Here is a 21,721-nt window from a genome sequence, read left to right as displayed (position 1 = left end):
CAACAAAAATGGCTTTTAACGACATTTAAAAGTGTCAGTATAGATAATTTAACCTGACACTTTATCTATCCTCACACCTAGGGCGAGTGTTGTCCCTTCCAATATGGGGATAGACTCGTACTATTCAACATGTCAAGAAAACTATGCTGTTATAACTTTCCATCTGCCAACAAAAATCGCTTTTCTTGATAATTAAAAGTGTCAGGATAAGTATAATACAATATTAAAATATCGAATTCTATGCTGACACTTTTAATTGTCAGGAGTTTTTTTTTTTTGAGATAGAAGCAACCTGCAGGTAGTGCTCCCTGCTATACATTCCGTCAATCAGAAACCCAAAGGACTTTTAAAATTATCCCAAAGAACAGAATGCATATAAGATAATATGCTATGATGCAAAAATCTAGAAACATCAAACTTGAGTAGTACCGTGATTATGAGAACTGAAAATGCCAACTCCCATAAGCAAGAGGAGATTTGTCATCATGTTTCATACATCAAAAGCAGAATGCAAATGAGACTAAATGATATACAAGCCAACACACAGTGGAAAATCTCAGAATAAATGCAAGCGCACATTGTTTATAGCAATAACAATTCGCACTCCAGCTGCTTTGGCATGAGCAATGGCCTCTTCTGTTTGAGGTCGAATTCCATCATCAGTAGCAACTACAATAACAGCAATGTCTGTTACTCTGGCTCCACGAGCTCTCATTGCTCCAAATGCCTATCCAACCATTTTTACAGTTATGTTAGATAATTCATCTTGACAAAGGCCTTTTAAGATATGTCTGCAAAATCTCCAAGAAGAGCATTTGACATAAAAATTTTAAAAAAAGAAAAAAAACTTGCATGAATAAGCAGTTAAAAGTTAGAACCAGTGCTACATCATTAATTACCTCATGTCCAGGGGTGTCAAGGAAAACACAAGTCTGTGGCTTGCCATCAAAAGGTACTTGTACCTTGTATGCCCCCATGCCTTGAGTAATTCCACCTGCTTCAGATGCTGCCACCTACAGTAGGTTGTCTAAGATTTAGTTCCCAGCTATTCAAGTATCATAACATAAGACAGAATAAGGTACTTCTTCTAAAGTCATCAAATGATAATGGCATTACAAATAATGTACCTCAACGTGAACATCAATAAAAATAATCGATTCATACCTTGCTTTTCCTGATGTAATCCAAAAGTGTGGTCTGCCAACCCAAAAGAAAACCAGTAATATATTAGCTAAAGATTGTTATGGGACAATAAATCTAGAATGACTCTCCTAAAGATCAATTAACTGGAAGCACACAAAATGTTCATAGGCAACAATCAAATAACAAAGAAAGGTAAAATTATTTCATGCGATGAGATCATAATGACTTCAAAAAAGGTCCATTAACTGGCGATTCTAGTTGACGATTTGCAATAAATCATTATTCATGTTCTTTAAGGTACAAATATCACTTTCCGTTCCTTGAAATTAATGGCATTGTAGCTGTGGATGATAACCGTGTGGGGCCACTTTACAAGCATATTTTTCCTCCAGCTTTAGCGCCATGGCTTTCATTCGTTGGGTTGCCGTGGAAGGTCTTTTGCAAAAATTCCATGTTCTCAGTTTATGAACTGATCTGGTTGATAATGCATTTAATTGATAAAAGCGATTTTTTTTCCCTTTGACTGCTAGGTTGTACCTTTCCCCTTGTTTGAATTTCAGAGCAAGTGGATAGCTGGTACTCTGTGTGGTCGGCTTTCACTTCCTTCTCCCAAGGAGATGATGGCTGATATTCAAGCTTTCTACTCATCAATGGAAGCATCTGGCACTCCAAAGCGGTATACTCATAACATGGCTGGTTATCAGGTAGAAAATGCTCACCTCCTGCTGATTTGATTTCGCTGCAGCTCTTCATTGTCATCTTTCACCAGTGTGACCCTCTTTGCACTTGCTTTTCCATGGACCTAGGCTAGAGTTTTTAATTTCTGCCCAACTCAACTGATGTGTTGTTTTATATCGCCAGTTCGAATATGACGATTGGTTGGCTGCTCAGTGTGGTTGTCTGCCGACTGAAGAATGGAGAAAGCAGATGTATGTTGAAACTTCCATGAGAAAGAGGTCTCAGCCTGAGACATACAGAGACCAGTGGGAAGATGAACACTTGGTCAGACAGGCACAAGCTGATTTTTCACAGTACTTTTCAAAAGTTCCCAGTAGCTAGATATCAAAATCACCCTTCTAATTGGTTGATTTGTTGATGGGGTTTGTTTATTGTTTAATCCTTGATTTTCTCAAAATCATATAGACTGGTGAATAGTGGCAACGCAGTGTCACGAGTCTGTAATTCTCATGAACGTAACACTTGCAACCCAATAAGCTGAATAAGAGGACTAGATGTTACATTTTTTGTCCAGCTAATGAGAATAATACCTTGAACTTTATTTATATTTTCATCTTAAACTCATTAGCTAAATGGGATATATTGTAAAGAACAGTATCAGTTAAAAGACTACAAAAAGATTAGCATCAGTTAAAGGAAGAAAAAGCCATCTACCACAGCTTGTTCTTGCACCACAGAACAAGATATTGTCCACAGAATGCTGCTTTTGGTAGCTAGGCTTAAACCGGTAATGTACTGTACAAAAAGGTGTGCACCAGCCATAAGTAATCGTCAACTACATGATCACTGACCCATAAGTAATCTACCAAAATCACAATGCCGAACAAAATAAGAATGACTTAGCACAAAGCCCCATTATACAACTATTAGAACTCAAAGCATCATACACCATTTTTTATTTTCACCACACAACAGAAACCTCAAACTATAAAATAGGAAAAAAAATCAAATTTAATTCATAAATCAGCTCTTTAAAAAATCCAAATAGCAATTTTTAACTGACACCCAACTAGATTTTCAACAAAGATTATCGAGGCATTTCATCAAACATGTCGAAGGCTATTACTAATTCTACACAAACAACTTCATTTCCTCTTTCCCTGTCCTCTTTTAGCTTATAAACCTCTGAAGCGCTATAATTTATAACCATCACATGCCTATAATAGCACAAACTTGGTCAAAATTTTGAGCCAAAAATAACTATAAAACAACGTTCCGCGTACAATTTCAACAAATAGGGGGAAAAACACACACACACACAAAGATGCACTGCATATCTGTGCAACTACAGGAACGCAAAAACCACGAATTTGAAGTAGTAAGTGGGCTTTTGGCTTACCTGGACACCTTCGGAAGCGGTAGAGACGGGGGAAGAGGTGAAATCGGAGTCAAGGGTAAGAAAAAGGAAAATGGCGAGACCGAAAAACGAGATTGCCATTAGTAAAAGTAAGCCAATGAACCAGGAAGTTTGCCAAAAGGGCAAATTGAGATTGGACTTGGAAGACAATTCTCGATAAACTATTCGAGTCGGGGGAGAAATTTGTTGAGCCGAATTTGAAGAAGATGATGATGATGACCTGGAAGTGGGTTTCCTTCGAGAGAGATTTTGTTGCTGATGCTGCTGTTAGCTGCCTAAGGGAGCCACGGTTGAAGCTTTATGGAAACTACTGCTTGGCTGCTACCCATTTTTCCCATCAACTACATCGGAATCTGACAACAGAGAGATAGAGAGACAGAGAGAGGGGGGCTGGAAATGGTGGAGCTGGAAAATGAAAATTTTGAGCAAGTGTTTTGAGTAAGTGTTTTGGCCGGCAGAATGAAAATTTTGAGTGTTTTAGAGCGAATGAATCTTCCGCCAAAATCAAACGATGCCGTTTAGTGTCTTTCTTTTTTTTTGGTATATCTCACATTTTCTCAAGTGTCATGTTAGATAGTCTAAAGGCACATTATTATTTTTATATCTAATAAAATAAAAAAAATTAGACTATATATTATTGAATTGCTAATAAGTGTCATGATAGGAGTGCTATAATGACACAAACCAACAAGTGTCCTTACAGACATGTCAGGAAAAGCCATTTTTGTTGTAGTGATGGGTCACAAATTGGCATTTTACCATGAAATTCAGTGGGACTTTTAACCATTAATTAGTGGACACAAGTTTGTGTCCATCTTGACTTAAAGCTGTTTGGCGTTTGTGGCACTAATCTATTCTGTGTCCCCATAATTTGCAGTAGTTACACTGGTTCTTTAATTTTTGAGATCTTTCTCCTTTAAATTGTTGGGCTTGTGATTTTGAAATGAATGCCATAACAATTTCAGTAGTTTTAGAATTCATGCTATGAAGACGAATTTCTTCTTAGATCAATTCATCTAAAACTAATCGAAATGTAGACAATGATGGTGTAAAAAATTTGCTCGCATAGGTTCGTAGTCATCATGTAAAGCCATTAGAAATTGAACTAATCTCACAGTGTCTCTATATTTGATTAAAAAAAAAAAATTTGCATCTTCGAGACATCACCATTCAGGCTCACGGACAGCCAACTACTGTTCCCAAAGATTATTCATTTGAGAGTGGAAAGAGTCATTGGACCGACCTGACTCTTGACGTGCTATTGTATTTTAATGGCAAATTGATACTGATGAGCTAAATCGGTTGTTGTATACCTTTCTATCAAAAAATTCCAAACTTCTTTTGCACTGTCAAAACTATGGAAAAGGTACTAATGGAGGGAGTAGAAGTATTGATTAGCCAAGAGATCCCATTCTTCCCGTCTATCAGTATATTTATTAGAAGATTCTTCTTTTTCTGGAGTGGGCTTGACACGCTTCCCTATGTTGACTCACCGTAGTTTGCGGCCTTTAAGAAAGCTTGGCATACATAATCCATAATTAGCGCCATCTAAAACAATGGTGATAGGATGCGAGACATCGGAATCAGGATTAGATACAATTACAATAAAGTGTTGACCCAGTAATGACGTAGTGCCTGATTGAATGATGTCTTGGCGCTAACTGGCTGTAAGAGGCACCGAAATGATTGTTGTATTAGATCAAAATTTATAATGGAAAGAAAGACAAAGAAAAGTAATAAATCAGGTCCCAAGTTGGAGCTCTAATACCATGATAAAGTGGAGAGTAGAGAGAAGAGAAAATGAAGAGAATGTTATATTAGATAAAATTGTGTGTGTCTACAAATACATGAAGGCCTTATATAGATATGGTAAGATATGATAAGTATAATGGTTGTGGTAGTTAGTAAATGTTGTAAATACATGTGATTAGTGAATGGTAGAATACACTACTACTCCCCCGTCCCACTTTGATAGTTTTGTTTCTTTTTTCACACAATTTAAGAAAAAAGTAATTAATTTTGTTAGAAAAGTAAATTTAGATTGTTATTTTTCTAAAATACCTTCACATTAAATAGAGTACAATTTTATGGGAACTTGAATTGACGGTAAAAAAAGAATCAACTCTCATTAAATGAGGTAGGTTTATAGTAACAACAACTTATATTAAATAAGGGTATTTTAGAAAAATTAAAATACAACTATATTTTTCAATTGGAAAGTGGATTACAATTTGGGACAGACGAAAAAGGAAAACAGGACTATCAAAGTGGGATGGAGGGAGTATAAGATAGAAAATTCAAGACATATGAGTTAGTTAGTAGCTATATTTACATTTAACAGTATGAAACACAATTCACAGTTGAGTTGACCTGTCCTTCCCAAGAATAATATCATCTAAATTTGAATTAGCGTCCCAGCAGCTCATTTGTATCTCGATTTTAATTTTGAAATTTCATGAATAAAACTTGTCTTTCGAACCACCCTTAACATGATTCTCAGGGGATTATCTTATTCTAAAACGATCACATTCATTGGATCATCACTCCATTACTCTCTTTCATTGTATAATTTATTTGCATATCATAAACTATAGCGCAACTTGAATGTGTAGATAACATATTGGACTGTTGATCTGTCCTAACTTGGATGTCTAGATAATATATTAAAGGACAGTTGATCATCTTTATATAAACTTCAGCATTTCATTAATGGTGCAGCACATAAGTATTGGCTCAAACTTTGCTGGTATCAATCCAAAAAATAAAACACACACACACACACACACAGATTTGTACTGAAGTTGTCCAGGAAATGTCATCTTCAACTGAAGTGGAGCAAAAAGATGATCACTTTGAAGAGCTCTTCCAGAGGTTGCAACCAAAGAAGCCTGTAGCAGGGGGCCTGGTGGCTAATTACCAAGGCGTTTGGTTTTATGCAGAATTACTTCAAGCTACATTAACCTTTCAAAAGCACTTCAAAGCCATTGACTCTGACATTATGTTGGCCACCATGCCGAAATCAGGAACCACATGGCTTAAAGCCCTCACCTTCAGTATTGTTAACCGCAACAATCATTCAGTCGATAAGAGCCCTTTGCTCTTCTCCAACCCTCATTATCTCGTCCCTTTTCTCGAGCTATATCTGTACAAGGATGGTAATATTCCCGATATAGACTCTATGCCTTGCCCACGAATCCTCGCTACTCACGTCCCTTATCAATTCCTTCCTAGCAGCATCTTGGATTGTTCCAATTGTCGAATGATCTACCTGTGCCGAAACCCTTTGGATGTGTTCACTTCAGTGTTGCAATTCTTCCTGCAAAATGGTCATATTTCAAGCCCGTCGATGTCTATTGATGTACCTTTTGAAGAGTTTTGTCAGGGCATACACGCGTATGGTCCATTTTGGGACCATTGTTTGGGATATTGGGATGCAAGCTTGAAAAACCCTCAAAAAGTGTTGTTTTTGAAGTATGAGGATTTAAAAAAGGATATCAATAGCTCCGTGAAGAAGATAGCTGACTTTTTAGGATATCCGTTTTCAGCTGAGGAAGAGGAAGCCGGTTTGGTTGAAGAGATAGCAATGCTCTGCAGCTTCGAAAATCTCAAGAATTTGGACTGTAACAAGGAAGGGGAGTTACCCGCCGCTTTTAGAGCTAAGCACAGTTCCTTTTTCAGGAAGGCAGAAGTTGGCGACTGGGTAAATGTACTAACTCCTTCCATGGCGAACCGACTTGAAAAATTGTTTCAAGAAAAGCTTGGGGAATCAGGGTTGACGCTGGAAATCAACAGCAAATAGATCACTATGCGTGTTTCATGTGAGATTTCTCATTAGATTGTCAAGCATGTTTCATGTGGATATCTCTCTCCCCTCTGGACGAGTTCAGCAAATCCTGATCAACAGTTCAGCTCCAAAAACAAGAAAACAAAAGAGAAGACCTAATACGTTTATCTTCAACTATTTGTTGCTTATTGATGTGTAATGGTTGTATCAGTTACTTTTCATTCAGTTGTTGTATGACCAAGATATCATGTGTGTGTGCACATGTATGCGACTATTCTTAAGGATTAAAAAGATTACCATATCTTTATCATTTTGACTGGATCATTCCCTTCCTTGCTTTTTCAAGCCCAAATGATAAATACGCTCATAGAATCGAGCTCAAAATGTTTCTGATAATAGGACTATGCTCATTTGAAACTCCAAGAAAAACTCAAAAAAGGGCAAAAGAAAATATTTGGGACTTTAAGTCACGTATTGGATTTTAGTCGGGAGAATTTTTTGTAAATCCTGTTTTTTTTTTTTTTTGTTTTTAATCACTAACGATGAAGTATATTGTGGTTTTCCTATTTAGAGTTTTTGTCTATGTGAACTACAAGTTTTTTTGGGTTGCCTTCATAAGCTCATGAATAATCTGTTTAACTATATGTAACTGTTCTTGGGGATTAAACCGTTCACCATATGTTTCCAATTTTGACTTTGGCTCGATCTTCTCTTTTTCACGCTACTATTTTTGTCTATCGTTGTACTTGAATCAGAAACGGTTTAATATTATAGCTCCCAAAAAAAAAAAAATGCAAACAAAGAGAAAAATAATTAGAGGGGACAAGGTCAAACTTCTATTAAATTTTTTTTTTTTTTACAATTAATAATTAACGAAATAATTGCAATCGCCCTTGGGACTTGGGAGTTGGGAGACCATGTCGTTCTGACACTATACAAAAATAATCGGAATCGCCCTCAGCATAAAGCTTAGGTAAAGGGGGACCTATTCTGGACTGTAGATGAAGAGATTCCTTTTGCATAAAGCTTAGGTAAAGGGGGCCCTATTCTTGACTGTAGATGAAGAGATTCCTTTTGCATGTGCAACTTCGGTGGTTGCGGTGCTAGTTTCTCATCCATGGTGCACAAAACTACAAACGAAACGATCAGGTACTAATGATTGAAGGCTTTTCCCTTGATTTTGACTTGCATGGGAGATACATTTTCTGGACCATTGGAAAGTTTTGCATCTTAGAAGAGCAAATTGTCACAGAATAATAAATTTGTTACTGGAAAAATTCACTGCGCTACTACTTTAGTATTTTATATCTTTCGACTTTTATTTCACCCTCAGTTTACATTCCCCTTGTCTTGGCGCAATGACTGCAACCTACTATGATGGATGGTACTAGCAAATAAGCGAGGGGCCATATGATTTGGCTTCTGATTAGATATTGGGTCTGTTTCATTCGATTTCTGGACCTTTCGTTCTCCCTTTATCCCTTCCTCATCTAGCTACTTCAGTTCACCAATCAATAATTAAGTCACTACTAGTTAGAATTTTGAAATACTAGCAGAAGAAGCTAATGAATGTGGTTTAAAACTTTATAAAGTGACATTGGTCTGCCTTTCCTCCTCCTGTACAGAAATTATCTCAAGAAATTTGATGCTTTTCCGGTTCTGACTGCATACTTTTTATGGTCGGTCTGAAAAACCTTCTGTATTAGTATAAAAATACTAGTACTAGTTTCTAGGAATTAACTGACAACGTCAACGAAGAAGATGAGAAAAGAAGGGGGATAGGATTACCGACGGCATCATCCAAGGAGAAGTAAACAGGCGGAGGAGGTTTACTTTAACGTAGGGAGGAGAACTAAGGTTACTCTTTGTAGGTGGATGAGTGGTGAGGAGGTTGCGAAGGACACCATGAAAGAGCCTACATGCTCTCCTCACCTTCGTCCACCGCCACCATGTGGTGAACGGTAGCGCTTTAGTGGAAGGGTAGCGCTTTACAGTTTACATCAGTTTGCGCGTACGACACATATAAGGACAATTGCTTGTCTGGGAGACGAGTTTTTTTTTTTTTTTTGGGCCTTTTTTTAATACACAAATTTTTTTTACAAATTTGTCCACAATAACTTTCGGAAAATATTGTTTGCACTCTATATTTTGTTATTTACACTCCCACTATTTGTTATATCATACTTTGATAGTCTTGTTTTCCTTTTTCGTCTGTCCCAAATTGTAGTGCATTTTCCAATTGAAGAATGTAATTATCTTTTAATTTCTCTAAAATACCCTTACTTAATGTAAGTTGTTATTACTATAAACTACCTTATTTAATCTAGATTGTTAGTATTGAATATAACTTACCCCATTTAATGCATTTAGATTTTCCAAAATATATTGATATATGAAAAGCCAACTTTATTTAATGTGAGGATATTTTAGGAAACTAGTTACCTAAATTGATTGTTCCAATAAAGTTAACTATTTTTTCTTAAACTGTATGAAAAAAAAACAAGACTATCAAAATGGGACGGAGGGAGTATAATCTAATAAATGAAAACTATATAATAAAAATGATAGTGGGAGTGCAAATAATAAAAAAGAGTGTATATAACATTTTCATAACTTTCTAAAATACTCTACAGTTTTTAAAATATATACCCCAAAAAGTAAAAAATACACAGTTTTTCCTTTCTTTTCTTTTCTCTTCTTCCTCCTCTGACGTCTCAACCCACCACTACCAGCCGATGTTCGGCTGTCACCCTTCCCCCCTCCCTTCCCTCCTCCTCCATCACTCCTCCTCTCCTCTCCTCTCCACCCTCCTCCCTCTTCCCCCTCTCCCTTACCCCACCCCGAATTCATAGATGCTGTGATTTTTGTCACAGATAGCCTAAATGTCTAAAGTCTAAACTGTTAATAAATCAGGAGAGTGTTCACCCTTTTAGATTTTGAGGGATAATATATATATATATATCTAAAATTAGGGTTAAAGTTAGAATGAAACTGAGAGATTTATTTATATTAGAACAGTATTGATGTTTTGTAGACTTCAATGACTCTTAAAATTACAATGTATTTGGATACACAAATATGCCTTTACTCTTGATTTTTTTTTTTTTTGGGTCAAAAACCTTTACTCTTGATACCTCAGCCAAATTACACAAACAATGACGACACAGATAAGTTAAAAATAAAGATTTAATATAGAATGTTATTATATTTAAAACACTTCAACTTTTATCTCTGGTCAACTAATTCGTTTCACAATGACTTTTCTTCACGAACCAAATGCCACGAGAAATATCCATCTTTTATCACAAGGATAGTCTTTTGCATAATTAGAATCTTGAAAAATCACATAATTTTCAATCCATCCTTAGCATTATTACGGGATCATGTAATTCTAATGCTCGACTCAAACTCGATTAATAGAACTGTGAAGCTAGTACCACCCATTTGTTGGAATTTTTTTGCTTTGGCACTATTATTAGTTATCCATAAAACGCTATAATGGTGTGTTCCATAGCGAGATAGACACATCCTAGATTACAATTTTTTTAATTTTGATTATTAGATATTTTCACGAGCACTTCAGGTTTTTTGTCTCTTTTTTCTGAGTTATAGTCCGGCAAATAGCTTCCAAATTCGATTAATTTTCTTATGGACTAACCAACGTAGTTCCTTTTCATTTTTCTTATTCCTTTTTTTTTTTTTGGGAGAAAGGGGGGGGGGGGTGGTGTTCAGAAGACTGGCCCATATTTAGTTTAGACTGACATATTATTAATGGTGTCCAGATGTATAGGTAGCTCAACAATTGACAAAGCAAGTGAATGCAAGTCACTTTCTCTTGTCTGCAACAAAGTCGGCAATAAATAATCCTTAAAAAACAGTAAGGATGATTGACAAAAAAGAAACAAAAAAGTGGCTATAAATACTAAATATTGTAGCAGTAACAAGTTTAATTTGATTCAGAGTTTCAGATGATTGAGACATAGGGATGGTAATGAAGCAGGTGGCTCTGTTTTTAAACTCGGATTGGACCGGCCGATCCGACTAGTCGTATCGGGAACGTGCCAATTGCTCGGTCCAAGTTAATCCTAAAATTTGGAAAATAAAAAATTCTGTCAAATCAGATCAAAAATCGAGTTTGACGGGAAAATATGAACCCAGTCTCTTTTTTTTCTTGAAAGGTCAAAATATTTTTAATATTATGTTTTGACCCCTAAGTTATTAAAAATTATTAATATACTTCAAATATTTCATACTTTATAAATGTTGTTTTAAAGTTTGGTGTTATTTTTCAATTAAATCCATAATTTAAATTCTAAACCTGTTAATGCTCATTAAATAATATAAATTGCTCCTTGATTGTTCTAATTTATTTGTATTTTCCTGTTAAATATATTTGAGACATCAAATATATATAAATATACCTTTATTAATATTAACATGTTATTAGGTATTTTACATATAATATTTTAATTTTTAAATAATTTTTATTTATGACATCATCCGATTCAATCCCGATAGAATCTGGTTGAACCCATTAACCCCTAACCTCTAAGCTCGATCGAGTCGATACTCGGTCCAATTCTGAAAACATAGGCTACAGGCACCCATCTCACTGGGGGCTAATGAAGCAGGGGGATGGAGCGCCCCACTTAGAAATAGGGCTGGGGGCGAGGACATGCTCCCTCGCTCCGCCACCTCGCCCCGCCACCCACTAAAAAAAATAAATGTATAAATAAATATATGTGTATATAATCATATATATAATATTTAATTTAATTAGTTACAAACTTATGATGATGATATTATTAGTTATATGTATTATATAATGCATATTAGTATATATAATATAATTGATATTATTAATTATACTAATAATTATATATGTCTACTAATAGAAATTATTAATTAATTATACTAAATTTACTAATACATTTATACTAAATTCTTAATTACACTTAATACAATAACACTTCTTTCTCAAAAAAAAAAAATACACAAGTACAATAATGAATTAGTGATTGTATTTGCGCTAAAAGTGAAAACTTGACTACTTTAGTTGTATTTATTCCATTATTGTATTCAAATAACTTTTGTTTGATTGTTTTTATAAGTTTAAATTGTGAAATTATAATAAATAATAACTTGATGATGTGTTAATATTTTAATATTTATTTATTTGCTAAATTTTGACTATAATAAAATTATATAATAAATTTTTATTAGTTCCGCAAATGCCCTGCGAGAGAAGCAGGGCGGGGCGGGGAAGGGGCTTGGTGTGATTTCCGAGAACGACAAATAAATTTATTCTTATTCTAGGATTGATCCAACCATCAATGTACATAACAATTGAGTTTTGCTATAAAATCATTAATCCAGAGTTCAAAAAAGTAACCAAACATTGGATTACGCTTTGCTTGCAACCGTACACCATTTCTTCCTTTTATAAAAAGGTCCAACTTTATTTCATTTGATTGTCCGTGATCCCAAGATTTTCAAAAAGTAGGATTATATGTAGAAATTCGAAGGCGAAGCTGATATTGGTCTGTTTGGTTAGCCTGATTTGTTAAAAAAAAAAAAGTCAAATATTAGTCAACTTGTATCATAAACATAATTTTCAACTTGTGAATTATTAGAGATATTTTTATAGAGTGTTATAGAGTGTTATTCCAAATAATCTCTTATCCAAACACATTATTTGTCGTGGGATGAGGAATGGATGAGATAATTGATATTATGATTTTTTTTAAAAGTGATTTTGACTTAAATTTTGGTAACCGTAAGATTAAAGTTAAACTTACGAAACATAAAATTGAATTTTTTTTGTATGTAATTTTCAACCTCAAGCATAATACTCATTACTCAAAAGAGACTATAGCATTTTTACATGAATGATCCAATATGAGCCAAGCCTAACATAATTTTTTTATGGGTGGGGTCAAACCCGTACCTGTTCATATTAAATCCGCATCCTATACATTTCTTAGACACTCACGTCCTTTAGCTTTAATATATTAAATTAAAATTTTTATAATGTTTAAATTATCTCAAGACTAGTATCATCTTTTGTAAAAGGAAAAAATTTCATACCATAAGCTTTACTGTAGTCCTGTATAGAAATCCCTTTTGTTGTTTATTTCATTCCAAAATTTATGTTTTCGCTGAAGTTGTTTTAATTTTTTTTTCTCTTTCCTTTTATAACTTACTACATTTATTTTGTTGAATTGTCTTTAATAGTAATTTACAGATAATTAGATGCTAGATATTAGCATTAAGAAGTCAATATTATTTCATATTCTACCTTGAAAAATATTTAGAATTCAACTTTATGGAATTAAAAATATGTAGATATTGCTATTTCCATGCTTAATTCTAATTGAAAAATATGGATTGCTAAATTGAATTCTAATTAAAATGTTCGAAAATGTACTCTTTTGTTTCATTTGTTTTTTTCTCTTCTTATGATCTGTTAATATATGTTACATAATACTAGTAAATAATAAACAAAGAAAATAAAAAATAAAAATTCTTTTATTTTATTTTTTTTGTTTTGTTGGCACGGTAATTTGTTTTATTCCATACCTACGCCTACTCAACTAAGAGAGGGAAGGAATGAATTCAAATGGGTCAAGAGAGAACCTGAAGAGAACTGTGAAATTTTCAAAAAATACTAAAGGTGAATGCAAATCAAGAAATTCAATCCTAAATCTCTTGACCTGCACCAAGAAGAGCCTTAAAACTCTTTCGGCAGCCAACGACTTTAAAGCAAAGGTGGTTGGTTCTTTTACGCTGTTGTACTTGGTAAGTGCCTGATCTGTTGCACAGTGAGAAATGGACCACGTTCCCAAGTCAGCGACTGAGAACTGAAAACTGAGAAGTAGCTACGCAGGTTTGAAGTTTTAACAAATTGAGTCAACAAAGAGCAGTAATTGTTTTATTGCCCTTGCTGCTTTTATTCCTTGTCGTTGTCCCAACAAAGAGGAAAAAAAAAGAAGAAGAAGATACTGATCACTTGAATCCGAATCTGCGAATCCCAGAACGTACTTGAACACAACAATACCATCTGCATCTTCTTCTCTCCATCCTTGCATCGGTTATTAGTAAGTTAATCTATCCCTTTTTGTTTATCAACATTTGGAGGAATTATGCTTAGAATTGCTTTTGAGAAGACTTAATTCAATTGATATATAACCAAGAGATCAATAAATCGCATTGAATCCGAAATTTTTTGGGTTTTTGACATCAAACCATTTGATCATCCAACCATCAATTTACCCCAGTTGAAGTATTCAATCTGCCGTGTCTGTTTCATTGTTACATTTCTTGCATTTCAGTTTCTTGGTCGTAGGATATATGGTTGTTGGCCAAAAGAGAAAAAAGGAAGAATCTTTTTCTGCTTTTCATTTTGAATGTGATATTGGGTTTTTGATGTTAACTTTATTGTTTCTGCCTTATTATTATTATTATGAGAATGGCGACTTGCTTGCCTTATTTTCCCATTTTGGCATTTTTCTCAGCTGCCTGGAAAAAGAGTCTTGTTTATTTTCTCTACTGGTCTTGCTGTTTCTTCGATTGAAGTAAAATTATGACATTAGTGACTTCTGATTGCAGCTCTGCTTTGTTGAATATCGATAATTCCAAGATCAATCCATTGAGTATAGTAAAGAAATGGCAGTGTAAGTCTAAAGTTTCTTCAACATTTCATGTTCTTCTAATTCTCAGCTTTATGGTGAAAATTGTATCCTTTTGTATTTAATGAAATAGAATTAGCTGATTTTAACATGAATGATATTTGAGCAGGATTGCTTCTGCTCCTGGAAAGGTTTTGATGACTGGAGGTTATCTAATTTTGGAGAGGCCTAATGCAGGGATTGTCCTGAGCACAAATGCACGATTTTATGCCATAGTGAAGCCACTTTATGAGGAAATTAAACCTGAGAGTTGGGCTTGGGTGAGTCTTTTTTTTTTTTCATATTGTGAACTTTTCTTTCAGTAATAAGTATTTTCCACTTCATTCTTTATTATGCAAGTCATAAGTTTGAATACTATTTGTATGAAGTTTACTCCCTGAGAAGAATGCTTGGTTCAGTAGAGGATAAATAAACCCATATTATTTAAGAAAGTTAGAAGCCCTATGAAGTAATTAATTTGGTGCCTTTTGATAACCAAATGATAAAAGGACTATGTCTTATATTAGGATGGGCTTTAACGAGGTTACTTGAATTGATCTTTTATTTGAAGCAAGCATGTTTTACCTAAGTTTCTTCATTCTTAATCATCCTCTCTCTAGTATGTAACTGTATGAAGTGTCTTTTTTCTCTACCTATGTATCTTTAACCATGATCAATTTATTTCGCAGAATTTGAATAGAGTTTGTTCTTATTAACTTTTAGGCATGGACAGATGTGAAATTAACTTCTCCACAGATGTCGAGAGAAACTATATACAAATTGTCCCTCAAACATTTAACTCTTCAGCCTGTGTCTTCAAGGTAAGTCTATCTGTTTTCACGCCTTACGTTGGTCAAACTATATCTGCTGATGTCTTTCCATTTAACTTCAATCATTTTTGTTTGCAATTTTACAATTAGATATATGTATGCTTTTGTGGAATTCTGGATTGGATTCGTGTTTTAAAAACCACATGCAAAGGATTCATGTATTAAATGGAATTCACTGGAGTAATGCCTTATGTTGTTGGCTTAATAGCAGTGCCTCAAGAAACCCCTTTGTAGAACATGCGGTCCAATATGCAGTGGCAGCAGCTCATGCAAAATTTGGCAAAGACAAGACAGATGCATTACAAAAGATACTTTTGCAAGGTAATGTCTGACATTTCACTCTTCATATTTGTTCGTTAAACTGAATGAATATAAATGAATCCAAGTTGCTGATGGATTAGTCATGCAGGTCTTGATATTACGATTCTAGGATGCAATGAGTTTTATTCATATAGGAATCAGGTATTTCACGTTTCCTGTCATGTATCTTCAAGCCGTGACAGCTTAGTGGTGTTTAGTGATCATTTCCTTCTTGTCCCTCTTAACACAATGGCTGTCTCTAAATTAGTGGTTGACTTGAATCATATCTATGCACCAAAAAGCAATTTGCTAGTTGTTCGAGTGCCAGGTTTCATAATAATAAAAGCTTACTCAGTTTGACTCTTGCAATTGATGTTCTCATAGCATCCTTCGGCACAATCATCTATTACTTATATCATTGTGAGGTTCCTGTTCATGTTTAGCAAAGATTTGTAGTTCAATAGCTTCTTGAGGTAGTCATGCTTTCCAGTTAACTAACCAATATAAGAATGGATTTTGTTATTTGGATCTTATTGTTTCGTATATGTCACTGTATACTTTCATAATTGAATGAAACTTTTCTAAGATCAACTTATATATGTGAGATTCTGAAGTGGAACTTTCCCTTGCAGATTGAGAAACGACTACAAAAAACTAAATTAGATCAGTCTTTTATATTAGGAAAGTTTAGATATTTGAAGCTGCTGACTCTATCTAATTGAAGAAAAATGATGTACTTACTAGATTTACCAGACCCACTGATTTTAGGAACTCGTGTTAGCAAAATTTATTTTCTTTAGAACATTGATGTATACTTGTGAATTTGAATCAACCTCTGTTTCCACATAGGACTTGATAAAGTTTTTTGGATTTCTTATGCCATATGGCAATATCTAGATTGCTAGAAGCATCACTTTCTGGTAGGTCATCCAATAGGGTTTCATCCATACTGAAATCTGGAATTTGCAGAATGAAAGATTGAATTACTTTATCTTTCATCATTACGACTCAATATTTTCATGTTCCTTTTGCTAGACTATTTAGGTTAATAATATCATATTCTATGCTTACGCTTTAATAGAATATTTGTTCCATTCTTGTTTTGGGTTTCTTGTGGGAACATGTCGACAGTTAAAGTGTAAATTGGATACATTTTTGTGTAGATCGAGTTGCAAGGTTTACCTTTGACACCAGAATCCTTGGCTTTGCTTCCACCTTTTAGTTCTATCACCTTCAATGCAGAAGAATCAAGTGGACAAAAGCCCGAAGTTGCAAAAACTGGATTGGGATCATCTGCAGCTATGACAACTGCAGTTGTTGCCAGTTTGCTCCATTACCTTGGAGTTGTTGACCTTTCTTCTGGAAAGAAAGTTGATGCAGATCTTGATATTGTGCACATGATAGCTCAAACAGCTCACTGCATTGCACAGGGAAAAGTGGGTAGTGGATTTGATGTGAGTTCTGCAGTTTATGGCAGCCAACGCTATGTTCGGTTCTCACCAGAAGTGCTTTCTTCTGCTCAGGTGCCATATCACCCAACTCCTCATGATTATCTGATGGTTATGTTTGAGTGAAAGATGAAGGCAGCTTAGGTCATTTTGCATTTAACACCACTTAAGGCATATGATTAAACGTGTACATGCACTCATGTGCGTGTGTGTGTACGTGCAGCTTAGGTATTAGTTGTCCATAAATGAGTTCTTTTCATTTTATTAGTATCACTTGCTAAACTTTAATGTTCCTAGATTTGAGAGTGACAGTTTTTTATTGTCAAAAAGAACTCAAAAGGCCAAGTTACTTTATCTCTCTGTGCGATCCATGTCGTCTGAAATGCTTTTGTAAGTGTTTGGTTCATCTACTAGTTTTTTTATTTCCATTAGTGTCCACCTGGATGGAAATTGGAGAACATTTGATTAGGTAAGAAACTAGTATTTACTCAAAGGAGTCAAACAGTGCTATAGTACCTTTGAGTATGCCTCATTAAACCATTATAGGTAGATGGTACCACTGGGATGCTTCGTTAGGCAAAGAGGAAAATAAATTGTGCCATGCCTCAAGGATGGAGAGACAATGACCAATCCTAAGCCCGATGGTTGCATCTGATGTTTTCTTTCCCAGAATCATAATGTCATACTGGCTAATGATCATCCATGGCTTCTCTAGTGTAACTTTTTCTTAAAGGGTGAGGCTTACTTGGGTTAATTTGTTCTGTTTTCTGCTTAGCTTTCAACAATAGTTACTTGAGGAGTAAAGTTTGGTTCTTATAGTCTTTAATATGTGGTAAGGTGCTTTCTTAGAAAATATGTGGGGAATTCCTCTTAAAATTGTGAAGTAAAGCTTCTCTTTTATATAATTGGCATCAACCTTTGGTAAAGCGCACCCCATTTTTCATATTCAGCTTATAACATGACAGTTCATGATGGTGCAGTCATAAAGAAACTTCTTATAGTCATCAAAATGACCTGCTTCCAGTTGTCGGATCATTGAGCATTTTACTATTGCATCTATGACATATGATGGCTGTGAACTCCTGAAATCTGCTTAATGATCTGTACATCTAAAAACGGGTTCTTCTCAACTAAGCACAGAAGTTCATTATTTTCAGGGTAGATCATTTTATGTAGAGCTAGTTTGATAGCATGCTTTAAAAATTAGCTTCCTTCTAAGTTGCTGTCAGCCATCTTGTATGTTCTTCTTAACTTGAAATAATTTAAATGCTTTTTGAAACTTTGTAGTGTAGGACAGCTGGGTTTAGCAGACTAAAATAAAATAACTTCATTGATGTTATTTGAGTCATAAATCAGTGTCATTGTGGACTTGCAGGGTGCAGTTAAAGGAATACCTCTGGAAGAAGTCATATCTGATGTCCTTCAAGCCAAGTGGGACCATGAGAGGAAAAAGTTTTCTTTGCCTCCATCAATGACTCTTGTAAGTTGTACAGAAATATAGCATTTGATGGAATTTAGTGCCCCAGGTCCTTGTGTATATGATATGGCCTCCATGGATGCCGATGGCATTTGTGTCCCTTTGCTGGATTTGTTTCTCAAGCAGAAACCAGTCATTGATTTTATTATTTTTTTCAGTCCTTGATTACTTTCAATAGAATTAAAAGCTAAACGTTGATTGGAAACCTACTGATTGTAATGATATTAGCTGGTGCAATTGGATCTTTCCTGACCTTATGCCATGATCGTTGCCAAAACAACATACACCATCTTTCTTTATATAACAAATAGCTGTTTGATTGTACATTACTGCATCTTTGGGAGCTCAAGCATGTGTTCAGTATTGCATTACGTGAGCTCCAGTGTGCCTCCTCCAATTCTAGATGATGAGAATATGCTTCAAATTGAAATAAACAACACCATGTTAATTTGTATCACTTGTCAAAAACTTTATACTGGTTTTGAGGGTTCCCATCATTTCTAACTAATGGAGTATGTTCACTTAGTTTCCTAATGTTGTGATGCACTTGCAGTTGCTGGGAGAACCAGGAACTGGAGGATCATCAACACCATCAATGGTAGGTGCTGTAAAGAAGTGGCAGAAGTCTGACCCTCAAAATTCTCTAGAAACATGGAGGAAGTTGTCAGAAGCAAACTCTGCACTTGAATTGCATCTGAATGCCTTGAGTGGATTGGCTGAAAAACATAGTGATGCGTACAAAAATGTCATCAACAGGTGCAGTGTGCTTACCTCAGAAAAGGTAAATCTTCAATCAACTGCAGCAAAATTTCTTGGCAATTGGTCTCTTAACAAATGAATCCCTTCAGTCTTCCTCAATTACTATATCCTGACTTGTATGACTTGCATGCCACAGGCAGATACCTTATTCATGTGCCGCTAACATCATGGCTGAACATGCATTTTTTCCTCCAATCTTCATAAAGTGCTAGTCTCCTTGTTCAACAATGTATTAGTTAAGCAACAGAAATTTTAATGCAGATAATGAGGATCTTCGTTTATGACAGTAATCCAATATCTAAATACTAAAGAAATTTTGATACAAATCATCCCTGTAATTGTCTAGCTATGAATTGATTTTACTGGCTAGAAGAGTCCTTTTGAATTGTCTGCATCTGCAAACTGCAGATGAGGGACAACCACTTCTCTTCTTGTTGATTAATGTATTTTGTTGTGGATGTCAACTTTAACACTTGGGTGAGCATTTCTCATTTTGTTGTAACCTCTCTCTCTAAAATGAGCTTGCAAACTTCTTATCAACAGTGGGTAGGAGGAGAAGATGAATCAAGCCAAGCAGTTATAGAAGCATTATTAGGAGCTAGAAATTCCATGCTTGGTATCAGAAACCACATGCGGAAGATGGGTGAGGCAGCTGGAATCCCAGTAAGTTCTCTTCTTTCTGGTTTGAAACAGCACTTGCCTATGTTTTGTTGTCTGTTTGTCTTGCATGCATGCACGTGTTTTTATTCTTCTTTCTGGTTAGAAACATAATTCCTCTTTCCATCAATCCCAGCACTTTCTTTATTCTGGTTGGAGACTTAGAAATCCATGAATTATGAAAAGAAATATTTAAAACCTTTCTCAATAGCAGTTTAATCTACTTAAACATATTTGTCGGATATGATGGTCTCAAATGATAAGCCGATTGGAATCTCTTTTGCCTCTCTAAGAAATCTTTAATTAGAATATACGACACCGAAAACTTTACACTTGATTCAAAGTGCATCAGATCAGAAGTGATACTTCACATTAGCCACGGATGTTATTTCATGCCCACAGTTAACAACTGCATAGGAAATGCAGAAAGAATTTGCATGTTAGAAAGAAAATCTGAAATTGATTTGTCCACATACAGTTGGCTCCCTCTCTCTGTAATTGTTTTGCATTTGAGCATTTCTTGATCTGCCCGACTTCCTTTATCTCTATAGGTGCATCTGTCCAAGTGTGAGCTTTGATTTCTTTCAGTTATCATGTCCTAGGTCTAACATGGTAGCAGGTACTGTTCACACTGCATGTCTGTAGTCGATCAGACCATCACTTCTGCCATGTTCCACTTTGCAGATAGAACCTGAATCACAAAGTGAGCTTTTAGATGCCACGATGAATATGGAGGGAGTTTTGCTGGCTGGTGTCCCTGGCGCAGGCGGGTTCGATGCTGTGTTTGCTGTTACCTTAGGAGCTTCAGGTGACAATGTCATCAGAGCTTGGAGCTCTCGCAATGTTCTTGCCTTGCTAGTGAGAGAAGATCCTAATGGTGTTTCTATAGAGAACAATGATCCACGAGCAAAGGAAATCACAATTGCTGTTTCTTCAATTAGGATTGAATAAACCTAGATCACAAATTATGTGAAAGTGAACAATCACCCCCAATATTTTAGCAGCATATATAATTTGCAAGCAGGTAACTTTCTACTGAGTTCTTTTCCAAAGCTGTAATAGCTTTGAGACAATAAACAGCTAATTATATACCTGTGGGGTCTCATATGTTGTAACAAATAGGTTTAACTCTCATCGTGATTACTAATGCTCTTGTTAGGCTGATGAGTTTATCCAAATTTGGGCGTCTTTGGAGGCATAGATGCCTTCTGCCACCCATGTGAAAGAAACAGATAAAATAACATTGTCAATTGTTCTGTCATTGACGGCGCTTGCTGCTGCTAGTTACCAGATTTATAAACTCAATATTGATGACGTCTCAAGTACTATGTAGCAGGTTGCCTCTACTCCCTCCGCATGTATTTTTTTTTTTTCTCTATGTCTTGATGATTGTCACAAACTTCTTGTATAAATGGCTAATGTGTTATTGGGGTGGGAGCACCAGAAATGTGGGGAAATGTTATTTGCACTCCCATTTTTATTAATCACTTTCACTATCATTCTACTCATATAGTTTCAATTATTAGACTATTACTAAGTTTTTCTCAAGTTTTTTAACTAT

The 21,721-nt window shown here is 35.2% G+C and overlaps 3 protein-coding genes and 1 long non-coding RNA gene across 8 annotated transcripts; 3 read left to right on the top strand and 1 right to left on the bottom strand.

Annotated features, from left to right (window-relative positions):
* Positions 1–593: 593 nt before the first annotated feature.
* Positions 594–1,278, bottom strand: LOC113779039. 2 transcript variants are annotated; one of them, XR_003469426.1, is made up of 3 exons: positions 1,165–1,278; positions 900–1,013; positions 594–727 (listed from the first exon to the last, which is right to left on the bottom strand). It is a non-coding gene; the product is annotated as an uncharacterized LOC113779039 (long non-coding RNA). The 2 variants fall into 2 exon arrangements; XR_003469427.1 differs by having other exon boundaries at positions 900–1,006; positions 1,165–1,276.
* Positions 1,279–1,301: 23 nt separating this feature from the next.
* LOC113780126 (flavin-containing monooxygenase FMO GS-OX-like 5) lies at positions 1,302–2,347 on the top strand. Its single transcript, XM_027325942.1, has 4 exons — positions 1,302–1,335; positions 1,485–1,576; positions 1,704–1,847; positions 2,005–2,347. Exons 1-4 carry the CDS (start codon positions 1,302–1,304, stop codon positions 2,200–2,202), a joined length of 468 nt encoding a protein of 155 aa, XP_027181743.1. The 3' UTR covers positions 2,203–2,347.
* A 3,703-nt stretch (positions 2,348–6,050) lies between these two features.
* On the top strand, positions 6,051–7,288 carry LOC113780125 (cytosolic sulfotransferase 15-like). The gene has a single exon (XM_027325941.1). The coding sequence runs from the start codon at positions 6,051–6,053 to the stop codon at positions 7,035–7,037; it is 987 nt and encodes a 328-aa protein (XP_027181742.1). The 3' UTR covers positions 7,038–7,288.
* A 6,496-nt stretch (positions 7,289–13,784) lies between these two features.
* Positions 13,785–21,488, top strand: LOC113781186 (phosphomevalonate kinase, peroxisomal). 4 transcript variants are annotated; one of them, XM_027327059.1, is made up of 11 exons: positions 13,785–14,119; positions 14,631–14,695; positions 14,820–14,970; positions 15,413–15,510; positions 15,728–15,840; positions 15,929–15,981; positions 16,983–17,342; positions 18,643–18,747; positions 19,298–19,525; positions 20,047–20,166; positions 20,845–21,488. In XM_027327059.1, exons 2-11 carry the CDS (start codon positions 14,688–14,690, stop codon positions 21,109–21,111), a joined length of 1,503 nt encoding a protein of 500 aa, XP_027182860.1. In that variant the 5' UTR covers positions 13,785–14,119; positions 14,631–14,687; the 3' UTR covers positions 21,112–21,488. The 4 variants fall into 4 exon arrangements, with proteins under 4 accessions (XP_027182860.1, XP_027182862.1, XP_027182861.1 ...); XM_027327060.1 differs by having other exon boundaries at positions 13,787–14,119; positions 15,731–15,840; XM_027327062.1 differs by having other exon boundaries at positions 13,788–14,119; positions 14,888–14,970.
* Positions 21,489–21,721: the final 233 nt, after the last annotated feature.

This window comes from Coffea eugenioides, chromosome 8, assembly GCF_003713205.1.
Source record: "Coffea eugenioides isolate CCC68of chromosome 8, Ceug_1.0, whole genome shotgun sequence".
In the NCBI taxonomy this organism is placed as follows: domain Eukaryota; kingdom Viridiplantae; phylum Streptophyta; class Magnoliopsida; order Gentianales; family Rubiaceae; genus Coffea; species Coffea eugenioides.
The sequence above is the reverse complement of the archived record's forward strand: the minus strand, read 5'-3'. Positions and strand labels throughout refer to the sequence as shown.